The 16378-nt window shown below is 42.4% G+C and overlaps 4 protein-coding genes across 6 annotated transcripts in view; 1 reads left to right on the forward strand and 3 right to left on the reverse strand.

Moving 5' to 3' along the window:
- The first annotated feature begins 1927 nt into the window (after positions 1 to 1927).
- On the forward strand, positions 1928 to 4099 carry LOC134183071 (dual serine/threonine and tyrosine protein kinase-like). Its single transcript, XM_062650519.1, has 3 exons — positions 1928 to 2773; positions 2840 to 3095; positions 3483 to 4099. Exons 1-3 carry the CDS (start codon positions 1944 to 1946, stop codon positions 3930 to 3932), a joined length of 1536 nt encoding a protein of 511 aa, XP_062506503.1. The 5' UTR covers positions 1928 to 1943; the 3' UTR covers positions 3933 to 4099.
- Positions 4100 to 4124: 25 nt separating this feature from the next.
- On the reverse strand, positions 4125 to 9184 carry LOC134183070 (uncharacterized). 2 transcript variants are annotated; one of them, XM_062650517.1, is made up of 8 exons: positions 9105 to 9184; positions 8693 to 8780; positions 8302 to 8629; positions 8010 to 8076; positions 7602 to 7946; positions 6240 to 6626; positions 5745 to 6089; positions 4125 to 4566 (listed from the first exon to the last, which is right to left on the reverse strand). In XM_062650517.1, exons 2-8 carry the CDS (start codon positions 8769 to 8771, stop codon positions 4342 to 4344), a joined length of 1776 nt encoding a protein of 591 aa, XP_062506501.1. In that variant the 5' UTR covers positions 8772 to 8780; positions 9105 to 9184; the 3' UTR covers positions 4125 to 4341. The 2 variants fall into 2 exon arrangements, with proteins under 2 accessions (XP_062506501.1, XP_062506500.1); XM_062650516.1 differs by lacking the exon at positions 9105 to 9184 and adding an exon at positions 8918 to 9094.
- A 487-nt stretch (positions 9185 to 9671) lies between these two features.
- LOC134183154 (uncharacterized) lies at positions 9672 to 14156 on the reverse strand. 2 transcript variants are annotated; one of them, XM_062650626.1, is made up of 8 exons: positions 14130 to 14156; positions 13916 to 13987; positions 13005 to 13341; positions 12307 to 12373; positions 11903 to 12253; positions 11476 to 11844; positions 10193 to 10537; positions 9672 to 10064 (listed from the first exon to the last, which is right to left on the reverse strand). In XM_062650626.1, exons 2-8 carry the CDS (start codon positions 13959 to 13961, stop codon positions 9858 to 9860), a joined length of 1722 nt encoding a protein of 573 aa, XP_062506610.1. In that variant the 5' UTR covers positions 13962 to 13987; positions 14130 to 14156; the 3' UTR covers positions 9672 to 9857. The 2 variants fall into 2 exon arrangements, with proteins under 2 accessions (XP_062506610.1, XP_062506609.1); XM_062650625.1 differs by having other exon boundaries at positions 13916 to 14140.
- Positions 14157 to 14735: 579 nt separating this feature from the next.
- The window catches only part of LOC134182804 (uncharacterized), a 3844-nt gene continuing 2201 nt past the window's right edge, over positions 14736 to 16378 (reverse strand). Inside the window, exons 4-7 of the mRNA XM_062650248.1 lie at positions 16313 to 16378; positions 15768 to 16136; positions 15260 to 15604; positions 14736 to 15206 (exon numbers count right to left, since the gene is read on the reverse strand). The exon at positions 16313 to 16378 is cut by the window's right edge and continues 285 nt beyond it. Coding sequence (XP_062506232.1) covers positions 15009 to 15206; positions 15260 to 15604; positions 15768 to 16136; positions 16313 to 16378 — 978 coding nt within the window. The 3' untranslated portion in view covers positions 14736 to 15008. The remainder of the gene's footprint in view (positions 15207 to 15259; positions 15605 to 15767; positions 16137 to 16312) is intronic.

The raw sequence follows: 16378 nt of genomic DNA on the forward strand, positions 1-16378 counted from the left end.
GAACAAAGGGTCGGTGGTTCTTACAACGGTTGTTGGTGGTCCTTCATACTGACACATCAAGTGCGTTGTGTTTTGTCGATTTGAGTTTTAGTAGACCAACGGATTTTATTGTGCAGGAGCTTTGGTTCTACTAGTAACATCACAGGACGAGTAGCTATCTTTAGCCACTTACTTGTTTACACAGCTAGACGTGCACAGCCGGTGATCAGAAACATCCGACTGCTTTCTACTAGCTTGGCTTCAATGGCAACGTCCAGGCTTCTCGATTCGCTACACGACTTTCGGTCCAGATTTGCCACGTTCGAGCAAACTCGTGTCAAACTTCGCCAGATCTACAGCGAAACTCGAGACGCATGGCACAGATGGTGTAAAATATCACCTAGCGGAAATGTTCTAAATTCTTCCGCATTCGATGCCTCCGCTCGAGAAGACGGCCCCTCTGACGACTCACCAGAGGTTCCTGTGACTTTTGAGACTCGAATGGCCAACGTCACTAGATTGCTAGAAGAGAAGCCAACACTGATGTTTGTTGGTCAGCTCAAAAGTGGCAAGAGCACGCTTGCAAATGCCATTCTACGACATCACATTCTACCGTCTGATGCAGGACCATGTACGGCTCGAATGGTAAAACTGAAATTTAGTGGAGAGTCGAAACAAGAAAAAGGGGGAATCGGTGAGGCGTACCTGCAATTGCTAAAGGCAGACGGTACTGTTATTGGAGAACGAGTGCAACTTGAAATTGTCATAGATTCAAAAGGAATTAGTCGTTTACAGATTCCGCAGGATTTAGTGAGTCTAGGTCGAGAAACGGGATTTGGATCGAGACGCCTTCCGTTTAGGATGGAAAGCGGAGAAGCAACGGAACACGCAGCTTGGGTAGAGATTTACTGTTCTCAGATCTCTTGCAGTTTATTCAATTTGTAGATTCGCCAGGAAGAGGAGAAAATGAGCATCTAGATGAGCTGGTATGCGACACCGTATCACATGGTCTCGTCCAGACTCTAGTGTACGTCATTGACGGATGTCGGGGACTGACACCAAAGGTGAGAAGCAGTTTCAACAACGTCTATACGTGTTCTACAATAAGACACAAACTATAACATTATCAATCGTCTTTCTATAATCACCTCAATTATCTACATCTCTACAGTATAGATCGCACGAATTGCATACAATGTCGTGTTGAACCACATAGCTTGAAACATTTTTTTGTCATGTTGTCGTGTTGAACTATATTTTGTTCGTTCATCTAGGATACAAGCGACCTGCGCTGGATTAGAAATCGGTTGAGAGAAAACAGTGGAGGTAAAGGAAGAATATTTTTTGTGTGCACTCGCATTGACGAAGCTCTTAGTAAAGACGAAGACGAACCACCAACCGAATTTGCGAGTAACCAGTTGCCAGAATGTTCGGACGACGGAGACAGCGATCAAGATGTCGAGCAAGGCTCAGATGGCCACGAAGACAACGACCATTACATTACTGACAGTGACAGAGATAAATGCGGTTTTCCCCAGTATTCTACTAAAATTCACGAGCGAGTTTTTGACAGCTTGGTTACTGAAGGATGGCTTACATGCGAGCAAGGCGTGCCGTTGTCATACGATCAGTGTCCTTTGTTTCACGCCGTCTCTGCTCACTCAGCAAAGCAGCTGACAGAATCGGAGGGCGAAAATCCGTTTGTTAGAGACTTTCTAAGGTTTGAAAGGTGTCTAGCAGAAGTTATTGTTGAAAATCTGAATGTCCACGTAAAGGACGCGCTGAACGAGTTGATAAGTAAGCAAAAGTTACTAATAGAAACGATGTTTCATTTCAAATTTATTCAGGCCCGTAAAGCCATTTCAGCTCAACATCGACTTCGATTTATAATTGAAATAGAAGAGAGAGTATACCAAGAAATGAAAACGATGACAGCTGGAAGTCACTTCTCTCAACTACGAGGCATGATAAAAGAAGTGAGAAATGTATGTCTTCAAGAACTGCCTCAGAAAGCCGGAACAGAAGACTTTATCGTGAATGAAGAGATTCCTAAAGCACGTGATAAACAAGTAGCAAATGAAGTTCGTGAGTTTGTTCGTGACGAATTCAATAAGATGTTTTGCGAACGGGCTCGCCATCAAATGAAGGTGCTAAATGTGGCGGACACAGTTGAAAGATGCGTAAAGTCTATGCAAGATCAAGTAAAACACGATTTGCAGGCTGTCCGCATTGTCAAAACTGTAATTCAAGCGGGGTATCAGCTGGTTTCTAAAGAAGCTAATGTAAATAAGGGATTGCCTTTCATGCTAATACTTAAAGACATCTTCAGCAGAGCCAGGGGAGATGACTTGAACGCCAAATACACAAAACAATGGAAGGAAACAGTTGCACGTGACTTTCTAAAGTCACTTAAATCTAAGGAGCTTGCAACAGAGTATTGCAAAGACATAGAAGATACACTGGAAAAGGCACACAAAGATTTCCGAAGTAGTATTGCAGAGTTAGAAGCTGCAACACAAGAAATTGTCGACAAAGCTCGACGTAACCAACACCAAATTCGAATCAGTGATGGATATGATTTGGCTGCAGTTTACTTGAAATCAAAATCAATTCTGGATACTCTTCAGTATGGTGTGCCTGAGAAAGCAAAGGTTATTGGGAAAGGTCCAACAAGCACCGTCTACAGATGCAAAGGGGGGTCTTGGGGTACAGCAATCGATGTCGTTATCAAAGCTCGCGAACCGTGGCCTCCAGAATCAACACAAATTTGGCCTGCATCTTTGTACTTTGCTAAGTAAGGTTACTTTAAAGTGCATTTTAGTCAGTGAAATAACTAATGTTTAAACACTTTACATTTCAGCGAATGTTTCGATCACGATAATGTACAGAAAGCCATTGGATTCATTTTCCCCCCCAAGGAGCGAGTTGATGAGATCTGGGTGCTTGAAAAATCTTGCCTTTGCAGCCTAGAAGACGTTCTTCAAGGAAATTCTAGCTTTGGCCTTCACTTCAGAGGTCTCTCGTGGCTCAATATAGCAAGAGATGCAGTGAATGGATTGCTACATCTTTATTCCCAAGGAATTCCGCACCACAACATCAAACCATCTAACGTACTGGTAAGTACTATGCTGTATTTGCTAGAATAAAGGGACTCCGTCTCGATTTCTAGTTCAAGGGCAAAAGAATTTGGGGCTAAGGAGGCTCGGAAACCCAACTTTGAGCACAACCTCTAATTTTGTAAGCAAACAGTGTACCCTCGTAAATGTTCACACTCCGATGTCATCTAATGCCCCTCCCCTTCCCAACTTGCAAGTCACTCCGCTGTCTCTGTACTACACTGTAGTAGTTGCCATAATCCGTGACATTCGATGTTTACAGGCTACAGTTAGTAATATCTTCTTAATTAATTAACACTTACAGTTTCAGTAATCTTCTCTACATGTCTATATAAAGACCAATCGGTCTCTCTTAGTCAAATCTAATTTTAATTAATTGCGTTTTAGCTCTCTCAACATCTTGAAGCAAGATTGTGTGATATGGGTATGTACGACATCGCTGCTATGAAAGACAAAGAAATTACAAGAGCTGTGTATTTCGTTGCTCCCGAACTGGTTTTGGAAACCGAAGGCGTGGCTACTACTGATGTTTATTCTATTGGCATTTTGTTGTGGTACTTGTTCAAAGCTTACAGCATACAAGCAACACCACCTACAGTTGTGCCAAACCCCAACAGCTACAGTGTTTGTGGTAGCAGTGCTAAAGCGTCTGATTTCTTTAAAAGGGTGTGTCATTCAAATCTTCGGCCCGAGTTGGAAGAATGGAGCAGTCCTGGACATGATCTGAATCAGGCTGCCGTTCTTATGGAAAAGTGCTGGCGTGCTGATAGTTCTGCAAGACTCGACTGTGGAAGCCTAAAAGACGAACTTCAACAACTGACAGTAAAGATCAAGTAGTATACTATGACGTGACTTGAACGGTTAGTGTGACATCTTTTTAGATATTTTAATTCTGTCATTTGGTTAGTTAGTTTTGAGTCTCACCTTGTTTGCCGTGTTTCCAATATGGCAATATTATTGACAATTTTAAAGCAAATATAGAACAAAATTCTGAAGTTGAAAATGGTTACGGCGGTAGATCTCACTGAATTTGAGTTTACTCTACTCGAGTGCATTAAAATGCTTGCATCTTACCCCAGAATAAACCTGATAGAACAACAAAGTGCAAGAAAGCGCCTGAATCGACTGCATGTGAAAACCTCAGATAGTTAAAATATGCCAGCTGAAAGCCAAATAGTCTTCAGTACCTCTGCGTGCCCTGTTTGTGTAAAGAAGCAAACTAGTTCTGGACTAATTTTGAGGCAATTTAATTGTCTTCTTCTTCTTCGTGTATCTTCATCTCTTTCGCTATTCTGCGGCTTGAGCGTATGGCCAGTGCAACAGACGAAAGGGTCGGATTGCAAGCGGTTCCCTTGTCGATGACGCCGTTGCCACCGAGCCACAGATTCTTCATCTCTCTCACTTGTCCGTACGTGTTTACAACAGAATGCTCGCCTCTCGTGTCTTCGTCTTTTCCCATTCTAACCGTACCCTGGCACACACAGAGTTAATTTTAAAAATTAAATTAAATTTGAAATCGAATTTTAAAAACATTAAATTAATTTTTTAAAAATTTATTTTACAAAAATATATGTGTGAAACAGTCTACCAGCGTATAAAGATTGCGATTATTTCACAGCTTGTTTCGTGTTTCTTGTTTTCCATGCAAACCAATACGGTACGGTCACTGGGTGCAGTACCGACTATGCCACGTACGGTCACTTTGAGCGCGGTACCTTCTTCGCCACGCCCAAAAAGTATCTATCTCTGTACATGTATGTCTTGCTAACACATAGCATTCTACCTGTGCATAAAAATAACCAAATGAAAGTACGCACGAGCTTAGAGATGGTTCGCCTATCAACATTGAACGATCTATTCCATTGCAGCGAAATGAGAACAAGTTGCGCCCACCCGTGAAGTACCGCAAACAACCGATCCTAGCAGTGGATATATCGCCAAATAAGACCAACAGTCATATATACCATCTATTGTTAGCCGATTCTTGACGCACCATCTCGGATTCAAGTAGAACCTAGACGTACCTGCAGACCACCAGCTCTACAACAGCTGAAAGTCTGTAAGGCAAGAAGGTGACTGCAAATGATGAACTAAAAGAGCCAATGACACACACCTAAAGCATGCAGTGGCGTCACACAGTAGAGGGGCTTGGCCCTAAACATTGGTCGGTGTGACGTATTGAACACTTGACAAGGTCTTGTAAATCTTATAATTCTAGGGGTTAGACCAACGGTGTTGCCATCCCTCCACGGTTGAGAGGCCAGAGTGTCAGTTGACATCCAACTCAATCAATTAATTTAGACTGACTACTTAGAATCAGATACACCAGAGAGTGATTCAGACTGTTTGCCCATGGCATGATGCCTTCCATAGATTCTATTGTGTTCCACCTACCACTGTTGAGCTGCTCATGCAAGTCATGTATCAATTCCAACATTAATGACAAAATAGAGCTAAAAAATCTATCATGACACAGAGTACTGGAGAGTCCATGACCCCCTCATGCCTCCATAACGAAGCCACTGACATTGGACGCCCAGCAACTGCACTGCTTACACAATCTTAAGCAGATCACCCGCAATTAAAGACATTTCATCCATACAATATATTATTGCTACATGCATGTAAACGAATACATGATAGCCTTACTGTGATGTGTAGGCTGCTTCCGATGTTCATAAAGCGTGGCTCTGACCCTGGAAGAAAGCCACCCAACACAACAGCGGCGTCCACCATGTCCGACATCATCTTGTGAGCGTTCCTCGCATCATCTGGCGTCAACTCAAACTCGAAAGTCGGCTGTGGCATGCCGTGCATATCGAACTTGTCCGGTTCGAATTTGACGAGGTTCTCGGGACGAGGCTCGATGAGACCAAACCAACGCAGATCGACAATGATGCGATCGTCGACGTTCTCTGGCACGGCTCCGTACTTGAACGCGTCCCTGTGGATCTGACAATGCCACGGGTAATCTTTGGTGACAGGAATATTGACCTGCAGGTAATAGAATTTGATAATGCATTTTAACGCATGTACACACACACACACACACACACACACACACACACACACACACACACACACACACACACACACACACACACACACACACGTTTATACTCCAGGTAATGACGTGGCTCTTACCTGTGGAGCTTTGTCAGTGAAGGGAATGGGAATAGGGTCATGCGGATGATCATATTCGTGTTCAGAGATCTTCTTATTCATTTCGTCGGTTAGACCTGGAAACTTGTGCTTTCTCAGCTGCTTAATAAACCTTTCTTTGAGTACGATCTGACAGAACGTCTTCGGTTGTTCACAGAGATGCTTTCCCAGCGCCATAGGGCGGATATTGGATTTCCAAAGCAGCTGTGGTGTGAGAACAGCTCCTGCTGCCACAATAAAGTGTTTGGCTTCTACGTTGACATACCCGTCTGTGGTGTCTGGTGACTTCGTCAGGTCGCGACAGCGAGCAGACGTTATTGTTGAGTTGTTAGTGCCTCCACCAACAAGCTCAACACACAAATGCTGAGGCTGATAAAAACAAATCACTATCAATCAATGAATAGGAACTGACTATTTCTATCCTGTATGTAACCGCTGTCATCATTTTATTCTAAAATTCTAAAAATTTTTATAATAATTGCAGTTACTCTGCAGTGCTTTTAGGTCCGTGGCTTCTACTGTGTTCTGTTTGTCTATGACTCACTTTAGTGTACAAAGAGAGATGTGGCTACTAAGTGCAGTACAATCAAAATTTAAAAGTAGTTAAAGCCAGCTGTTTGATAGGCATAGAAAATGAGAAAGTATTGGTCTGTCAGTAATAAAGCTACGATCCACCTGTGTAGACCTTAAACACTTCAGACACATTTCAAATAATCTGTTCACCCATGGCATCCACTAGCTCCCTCGTGGCCTGTTAGTAAGCATCTTCCTACTGTAGACTACTGAAAGACAGCGTATCAATAAATCCAGCAATAGACTAACATTAACTACTGAAAATCCAATAAAGACTCAGATTTGTCTAATGAAATAGTTTGAGTCTTCTATTATTACTCCTGTCTATGCTGCCGTCCGGCCATGCCACCCCTTATAAAGGGACAAAGTAACTAAGCATTGCCTAATGATGTAAACTGTTGTGTCTATGTCTCCATTCAGTCCGTGATGCTATTGAACTGTTGTTACCAGTATTGAGACGAATGCTTAGCCTTCGTACTTTGTGCAACTTGTTTAGGCTGAGAAGCTTGCATGTAAGACCTCTGCAGCCGCACAATCTAGGGATGAAGAGAGTGACACCATTGGCCAATGTCCTAAGCTCAACTTCATACTAATCCTAGCTTGTTGACCGCCACAAGTGTCTTTCTACGCCACTGTCACTGCTTATGTACTTGCACGCGTGTGTACAGTATGGTGTGTAACTGTCCATAATTATCACTGCTCAATGCATTGCAGGAGCCAAGCAGTTCAACTTGGCTACATATACACATGCATTAATTAATAATTTCTTACCAAAATCTGAAAGTTATTCGTGGGGTCATTGATCAGTTCGTCTCCAAGTACCGTATCACTACCAGACCAAATCACTTGTGTGTGGTCGTCGGCGTTGAGTTGAACAGCAAGTGGAAGCTCTCGGACGCCTCTATCGTGAAATCGTTGCCTAATCTCCTTCATGACCACAGCATTGCGAATCGAGTCACTGAAGACGTGGCCTGTCTTGTCGAGCTTAAAAAACTCTTCTGCCCTGTCATAAAGTTTTTTCCATTGATTTAGAGAAATGAGGTTTGATTGTTCCAACTCGTTGTTTTGCCGAGGAATTGCGCATGTCCAATGAACAGCCATTCCTCCGACATTGTACTGAACAACAGCAGCAGTTAGATAGAGAAAGCAAGTAAATATTTACTAGAAGTCTTTGCTTACTGCTGCTGCTGCACCATCTACGTTCTTGAATGGATTTTGCATTGGATTCTGGTTGTTTCGAACAAAGCTGTTAACAAACAAGAGAGATATGAACTGGTGTGTGTGGTGTGTGTGTGGTGTGTGTGTGTGTGTGTGTGTGTGTGTGTGTGTGTGTGTGTGTGTGTGTGTGTGTGTGTGTGTGTGTGTGTGTGTGTGTGTGTGTGTGTGTGTGTGTGTGTGTGTGTGTGTGTGTGTGTGTGTGTGTGTGTGTGTGTGTGTGTGTGTGTGTGTGTGTGTGTGTGTGTGTGTGTACCCTTTATATTTATGTTTCGTCAAATCGACAGAGAATGCACTAGGATCGAGAGTAACAACAGGACTGTTGTCAGTGGGAACAGACAGATCAATAAGATGGGATGCAATCAATCCGGTAAACGAATTGTAATCCCGTTGATAAACAAACGCATTTTTGAGATGTTCTCCAGGTCGAGGAGACAGTTGAGCGCCAGCGTCGATCATAATAATTTTCAGATCTTTCTGTTTCTTCTTGCTGAGGTCTGACAGCTCACGAGCAAAGGCAGATCCAATAGGACCAGAGCCAATAATACACACATCAGCACTAAGAGTCTTTGGTGAACTGATATCTAGAAACACACACACAACCAATAAAATTATAAATTAATTTATTAATTTAATCACTAATGAACCCTTGTAATACGCTAGCGACCGGTTGACTGTCCATAGAATTCTCTTCGAGAAAGACCGCTGTCCTACTGCACGCCACATGGCACCAACCTAAATAGAAAGCAAGTGATCAAGGATGTGACGGGGTACAGAGTAAGGCGTGTCTATGCAAAATTTCCCAACAGGAAAACGGTGATCGTGGAACAAGGCACAAATTACGCGTAGTCTCAGAAGCTTGTTATATGTACCATACGTAGATGTATTATACGTAACGTCATGCGAGCTACAGAGTCTAGAGAGACTTGAATCACAGGCATAGAAAGTGGCTTCCAGAAAGTCACGCCCATTGTCTAGTCCCAATTCCAGCTGCAGACATTGCTTCTGCATTACTGACAGACATGAAAGCCATCGAGAGTAACCCACAAGTACACTCACCTTGTGCTCTCTAGACGAAACTAGTTGATTCCACCCTGTTGATCTTGTTAGCACTAGTTAGACATTCTAGTGACGCAATCAACTACTTGGGGTATTCCCCACCATATTTCCCCAACAAAAATTTCCCAACCGACTCCACCGTTTCAATAATACACACAGAACTGACATATATCGTTCAAGATAGTAGCATCATCGTTAGCCGGTTAGCTAGCTGTAGATTATTCGAGCAACTGAATTTAGTATAGAAATTAAGTTAATTAATTGATTGATTGATTAATATTGCATTCACTGTCTAACATCAATAAGACTGTAAATTAAGGTTTTAAATTAATATATTAAGGCTGTAAATTAATTAATTAATGACAATAAGATTGTAATTAATTAATTAATTAAGACAGCACTAATATCAATCAACTCATAATTTACAAATTATGAAAACTGAAATGTTTTAGACTAACAACGTTGCATTGAGAAGTGATTGTTATCATAGTGTATGTATTGAGCAAGAAAAAAATTTCTATCCAAAAGTTAGGGATCGAGTGCTGAAATCATCCAATACTCTGCTGCTGCGAAAGAGAAAATGTATTTGATAAACACGTCAACTACTTAATTGCTGAATGTTATATTACAAAATTGTAACAATAAATGCGACTACAAGCTAAAAAAGTATCACTAATTGCTGGAATTGTATTGCCTTAACGCACGCTAAACCTCGTAAAACTTCAGTCAACTGTCAATTTCAACAACCGTCAGTCAGGAGTCGAGATGCAAGTCCGGCTGTCCGAGAATGTGTCTAGCTGCTCGAACAGCTAGGGCAACGGATGTCAAAGTAGGACTCGATGCAGCTCCGGTTGGGATAACACCGTTGCCGCCAAGAAAGACATTGTCAAAGCCCCAGACTCTGCTGTACGTATTCACAACTGAAGTGTCATCATTGTGAGCTCCCATTCGAACACTTCCCTACACAACAAAATTAATTAAATCCACAAGAAATGTGACCTAGAAAGAATGTATAGACAGAGAGAATGTACACAGAGAGAATTAATGTACAGAGAAATAATTAACGTACAGAGAAAGAATGTACTGACTGTTAGGTGTAAGCTGGACCCAAGTGGCATGAATCGGGGTTCGGACCCAGGCAGAAAGCCACCCAACTCAACAGCAATTGTTGTCATATCCAATACCATCTTGTGTGCTTGGTCTGCATCTTTCTCGCTCATTTTAAAGAGAAATGTTGGCTGAGGTAATCCATATAAATCTTTGACGTCTTCCTCGAATGTGATAGTGTTGTGCTCAGATGGCTCAGTCGAGCTGAACCAGCGTAAGTCAACGATGAGACGATCGTCGACACTGGCTGGAAGTTCACCATATCTGGAAGAATCACGATGAATTTGACATTGGAAAGGATGTTCTTTGGTCACGGGCAGGTAAACCTAACGATTAAGAAAATATGAATATATCACTAACCTGGACATGTGAATTATTTAATTAATTAGTTAATTAACTGAGATTTATGGTGTAGCAGCATAGACTTACACACACACACACACACACACACACACACACACACACACACACACACACACACACACACACACACACACACACACACACACAAATGGCAAATGGATAAGGAGCTGGCGTTAAATGGTAACGCCCCCAGCCAGATGGCGGGGTTCCTGTGCACTAAGTAGGAACTATGCACCGTGCTAAGCAATCTCCTGGAGCCTGGCCAGGTGCTCGCAGGAGCACCGACTGCAACGCCAACTGTGGTGTGGGCACCAAAGTCCCAACTGGACCCCAGTGGCTGATGGACTTTGTTGTAGTCAACCTTTGCCACTGCAGTCAAAAACCAGGTACTCATTTATAGTCCTGAGTCGAGAGAGGCAATCACGTGTAAGTTTCTTGCCCGAGGAAATTATGCCATAGCTCGCCATTACTGTGACTTAAACCTGCAACCCTGCAAGGTCCCGGATGTAATCACCCCATAAGATGACTCTCTAACCAACTGAGCTATTGCACCACACACACACACACACACACACACACACACACACACACACACACACACACACACACACACACACACACACACACACACACACACACACGTCGGTAAATGTATCTGTCTTATATTCACACTGGAAAACATCATGTACAACCCTTGACAGGGTGATACTGAGTGAGGGATGTGCTCATAATTGAATGCCGTCAAGGGTGAATGGATCGGTAGGTATAGCTGGATATGAGTAGCATAACCACAGGTACAGTACAGCACATCAACAGTCACTATTCGGGTAGATGGCTGAACATCATTAGTTAGTGGATATAATTTCATATGATAGGGTACACTTGATGGATACTTTCATACCTGAGGTGGCTTGTCATAAGTCGGAATGGGAACTGCATCGCTTGGAATCAAATCTCGATGATATCGAACTATATCTTTCATTTCCTTTGTCATTCCAGGAAATGAGAAATTACTAATCTTGTTAATAAAATCTTCGTGTAGCACAACTTGAGAAAACAGCTTGGGCTGCTCGCAGATATACTTGCCAAGAGCATACGGACGGATTCCAGAGTTCCATAAGAGTTGAGGTGTTGACACAGCACCAGCACAAACGATAAACACGGTGGCATGTATGATCACTTTCTTTCCTTTCACAAGATCACACACTCGTGCATAGGCAATGTGCCCACCAAGCTCAGTCGCTATCAAGTGGGTACACAAGTGTTGCTCCTGCCATACAAGCAGACATATTTACCAACATCAAAGTCAATGTATTACAGTTGAATACCTTAATCATGAAGTTTTCCTGTTGGGGATTTTTGAGCAGACCAAGAAGTTCGTCTCCCAGAATCATATTTGGGCCTACCCAGTTGACCAGGTCTTCATTGTGGGCATTCTTCTGGACAGCCAGTGGCATGTCCTGAACCTGACGGTCAGGCAGAAGAGTAGAGATTGTTGTCTTTACCACATAGTGGCGGATACTGTCATTGAACACGTCGGTGCTGAGACGCAGCAGTTGTTCACTCTTTTTGTAAAGCACGTCCCACTCGTTTACAGACAGTAAACTAGATTGCTCGAGATCGGAATGATACCGCGGTATGGCACATGACCAGAAGCACCCCATACCACCAACACAGTACTGCACACAACGTTTTATCGGAAATAGGTACAACGTACTGCAGCTCGGCTTACCACGCCAGCTTCTTCTGGCAAGTTGAACGAAGGGTTTTGCTTTGGGTTGAGGTTGTTCCGTACAAATCTGTAATACACAAGAATACATCAAATTATCAGACACTTGAAGAGTTTTCTTGTACAGTTTATGTTATGGTGGCATGTCACAACAACACACAGTGTCATATACTTGTGTGGAAATTATGTGCAATGACGTTTGTGAGGTGGCAGCAATTTTGTGTAGTTGAATCACACAAATTACATAAAATTATTTTAAATTGTAATCTTGTGCTATCAAGCATTTTGTGCTTTAGACGCATTCTCTGAAGTACAGTACAAAATGCATGCAATACATTAACTGGGAAAGGCAATGTGATTGCCTTAAGAAGCTGTATGATCTGCGTAACTGGTATTGATCTGCATGGCCCTACATCTCGTGTAAAATCAAGGAACAAGACGAGAAATTGTGCAGCAAACAAAGGCAACTTACTTTGTGTTTTAGTCTCATTTGAAATAGTTTATAATCTAGAGAAATGGATGGAGAGTTGGTTCTGACTGTTCAACATATAAGTCATACTAAGCTGTTGGACACGCACACACACACACACACACACACACACACACACACACACACACACACACACACACACACACACACACACACACACACATACCAGAATAAACCAAAGATTGCTCAACACACAATATACATACAATACCCTTTGTGTCTGTCTTCTGAAGATATGCTGTCGTCAACTTGGAAAGCAAGTGGGTCGATAGCTACAGCACTCGTTTCCTTCGTCGGCACTGAGAAATTTTGCAAGTGTCCTTTTATCATGCTGGAGAATGAGTTTATATCCCTCTGAAAGTAATAGGAATTTTTAAGGTGTTGTCCAGGATCGGCTGACATCTGAATGCCAGCATCAATCATGAGCACTTTGCGGCCACCCTCTACCAGAAGACGAGCGAACGTGCAACCAACAGGACCCGATCCGATCACCAATACGTCGGTAGTTATAGACTCTGGTGGAAAATCAATATCATCGTAGTCTGGTCCTGAAGAAAACATGAAATACAATTAACATCCTTTGGCTTGCATTACAATGAAACAGAAGGCAGGGTAAGAGTTGTAGTGTATGCATTGTTGAGTTAAATTGTGCACACACACACACACACACACACACACACACACACACACACACACACACACACACACACACACACACACACACACACACTATAGTTGGCAAACTGGGAATAAACAGGTAGGTGACCAACATCACCACCAAATTATATCTAACTCAGCTAGTTCAACAGTTTTATATCAATTTACGATTAAAATTTATTATTGACAGATTTTCTCATCAGAACTACAATAGTACCATTAATGTTTGTGTCTTCAACACCATCAAAATATACATAGAGCGGAACTTATGCTGGCAATCTCAGCCATCAATTAATTATTCACATACATTAGTAACTGTAAATTAGATAATGACGGATGGACTCCTGTAGATTTCTCCAGAATTCTGGAGGAAACAGGAAATGGTTATGCAAAATGAAAGCCACGCCTCTCACAGATGTCACGCCTCTAACAGACTCCACCCCTAGAATGGTTGTGTGTGTGTACCAGCTTCTGATTGTGCATGTCGGATTGTAGCTCTTGATTCTTCCATGACGACGTGTTGCGTGTAAATTTGATCTGGAAACGAGAAATAGCTGTGAATTTAAGAATAATTGGGTATCACGTATCATGCAACTCTAGCTATTTCACACTGGTAGACCTGGTCCTCTCACTGACCATGCAGCAAGCACTTTTTCAATAACTACCACAAGCACATCACCTTTCTATAGATAAGAGACTGCAGGAATGTTCTAGGAAAGTGAAACTATATGGAACATGCGCAAATTACTTTCGCTTGTCCACGTGTGTCTAACCTTGTCCACGTGTGTTAGACACCAGAAATGTAAACGAAACTTACACCAATGTAGAATGTGTAAATATATTGTTTTATCATTTGGTGTGGTCTAGACATTAGTAATTGCAGGTACCTGACAGGGAGACAGCTAAAAGCTTAACACCCCAAATTTTCTTTGAGCTATTGGTTGTTGTCAGCTGGCCGTCTTTTTAGGGTGCTGATCTCTAGTGTTAGTGGACAAGCATATACAAATTGTAGATACAGACAAATGGTTTAAATTGAATGCGCTGGGAGTATTGATTGAAAGTTGCATGAGCTACAGATCTGTTTGTTCTCTAGGCGGTTGGAGTGTATTCTATTGCCTGAAGTGTTGAATCTCTAAATTTCTAGCAGTATGCACACACACACACACACACACACACACACACACACACACACACACACACACACACACACACACACATACACACACACACACACACACACACACACACACACACACACACACACCACTGCTGCCGTATGGCAAGTTCCAAGACTGCAAATCAGGAACGTAGATACCTGACAATAGAGACAGCCTGAGTGATCACTAGACATTTACAATTGAAATGTTATATCCATGTTTGCATACACAACAGTTTAGAATCACTAATTTAGCAAACAAAAATTGAGGGTAAATATATGCAGTTATACCTTATCTGTTGCTTAAAATCTAATGCTATTGCTAAATTTTTATAAAAAAAAGTTACTATAATCTTTGAAAGAGTCAGTTAAGTTAACAATCAACAGTGTACGTTTAGACTGTTACACATGAGGTGAGTTTTTCAGTATGTAGTCAGCACTTCGAATCGCCAATGCAATGGATGTCAGAGTAGGGTTGCATGCTGTGCCTGTTGGGATCACGCCGTTTGATCCAAGCACGAGGTTGCTGTACCCCCAAACTCTCGAGTAAGTGTCCACAACTGATGTACCATCATCCGTAGCTCCCATACGTACCGAACCCTAAATACAAAAAGTGTAACCTTTTATTAATATCAATCGCTTGCAATGTTTACTGTTAAGTGAAGGCTGCTTCCTGGTGGAAGAAATTTTGGCTCTGAACCGGGTAGAAAGCCTCCGACTGTCATTGCAGCTTTTGTCATGTCGTCAAACATGTTGTGTGCTCGTTCTGCGTCTTGCTTGCTCAGTTTGAAGTGAAATGTTGGCTGTGGCATTCCAAAGCGGTCTTCGATGTCTTCTTCGAAAAGGATCCTGTTCTTCTCGTTAGGCTCAACGTATGTGAACCATCGAAAGTCGACTACCAAACGGTCATCAATATTCTTGGACACTTTGCCATACCTGAATGCATCACGCTGAATTTGGCCGTGCCATGGGTGGTCAGGTGAAACTGGAATATATACCTAAACAATTTGTTAAAAATATTTTTTTTTATTAGTTGATATTAATTGGTGTGCGCAATGTATGTAGATGTGTGTGTGTGTGTGTGTGTGTGTGTGTGTGTGTGTGTGTGTGTGTGTGTGTGTGTGTGTGTGTGTGTGTGTCGAGGTGTGGAGAATGGACTACCTGAGGTGGCTTGTCGTCAGTTGGAATTGGGATGAGGTCGCGTGGAAACCTGTCCTTTTGATGCCTCAAACGGATCTTCATTCTTTTAGTCAGTCCGGGGTACGTATGGTTCTTGACGTTCTCGACAATATTTGACCTCAGCATGACTTGACAGAATGCACTAGGCTGGTCGCATATGTAACGACCCAAAGCGGGTGGACGGATTTGCGACTTCCACAACAACTGAGGTGTGAGCACAGCACCAGCACAGACGATAAACTGCTTTGCGTGGATTATTTTCTTAGTTCGGTTCATTAGGTCCCACACCACGGCATACTCAATTTCACCACCTATTTCTGATTTGTGCAGATTGCTGCAGAGATGTTGCTCCTTTGTCGAAACACATCAAACAATTATTGCCTGGTTTTGTCTGTTAGTTACATATTGTAGCTTCTCTGTGTCTGTCTGTCTGTCTGTCTGTCCGTCTGTCTGTCTGTCCGTCTGCCTGCCTGCCTGTCTGTCTGTCTGTCTGTCTGTCTGTCTGTCTGTCTGTCAGTCTTTCTTACCAGTATAGCAAACTTTGTATTATTTCTGTCGTTTGCCATCTTTGTGAGGTCTTCTCCTAGGATCAC

The sequence above is a fragment of the Corticium candelabrum genome, chromosome 8 (genome assembly GCF_963422355.1).
Source record: "Corticium candelabrum chromosome 8, ooCorCand1.1, whole genome shotgun sequence".
Classification (NCBI taxonomy): domain Eukaryota; kingdom Metazoa; phylum Porifera; class Homoscleromorpha; order Homosclerophorida; family Plakinidae; genus Corticium; species Corticium candelabrum.

What these genes read in the sequence shown, in the direction of transcription:
- LOC134183071 (XM_062650519.1), top strand. Translation starts at nt 1,944, where the DNA reads ATGATAAAAGAAGTGAGAAATGTATGTCTTCAAGAACTGCCTCAGAAA. An exon ending in GCATCTTTGTACTTTGCTAA is followed by an intron (nt 2,774 to 2,839) that starts GTAAGGTTACTT and finishes TTTACATTTCAG; the next exon opens with CGAATGTTTCGATCACGATA. An exon ending in TCAAACCATCTAACGTACTG is followed by an intron (nt 3,096 to 3,482) that starts GTAAGTACTATG and finishes ATTGCGTTTTAG; the next exon opens with CTCTCTCAACATCTTGAAGC.
- LOC134183070 (XM_062650516.1), bottom strand. Translation starts at nt 9,016, where the DNA reads ATGGGCGTGACTTTCTGGAAGCCACTTTCTATGCCTGTGATTCAAGTC. An exon ending in ACGAAACATAAATATAAAGG is followed by an intron (nt 8,077 to 8,301) that starts GTACACACACAC and finishes GTTTGTTAACAG; the next exon opens with CTTTGTTCGAAACAACCAGA. An exon ending in GAAGCAGCCTACACATCACA is followed by an intron (nt 4,567 to 5,744) that starts GTAAGGCTATCA and finishes TGTGTGTGCCAG; the next exon opens with GGTACGGTTAGAATGGGAAA.
- LOC134183154 (XM_062650626.1), bottom strand. Translation starts at nt 13,961, where the DNA reads ATGGAAGAATCAAGAGCTACAATCCGACATGCACAATCAGAAGCTG. An exon ending in ACATGCACAATCAGAAGCTG is followed by an intron (nt 13,342 to 13,915) that starts GTACACACACAC and finishes TGTTTTCTTCAG; the next exon opens with GACCAGACTACGATGATATT. An exon ending in CTTATGACAAGCCACCTCAG is followed by an intron (nt 10,538 to 11,475) that starts GTATGAAAGTAT and finishes CTTAATCGTTAG; the next exon opens with GTTTACCTGCCCGTGACCAA.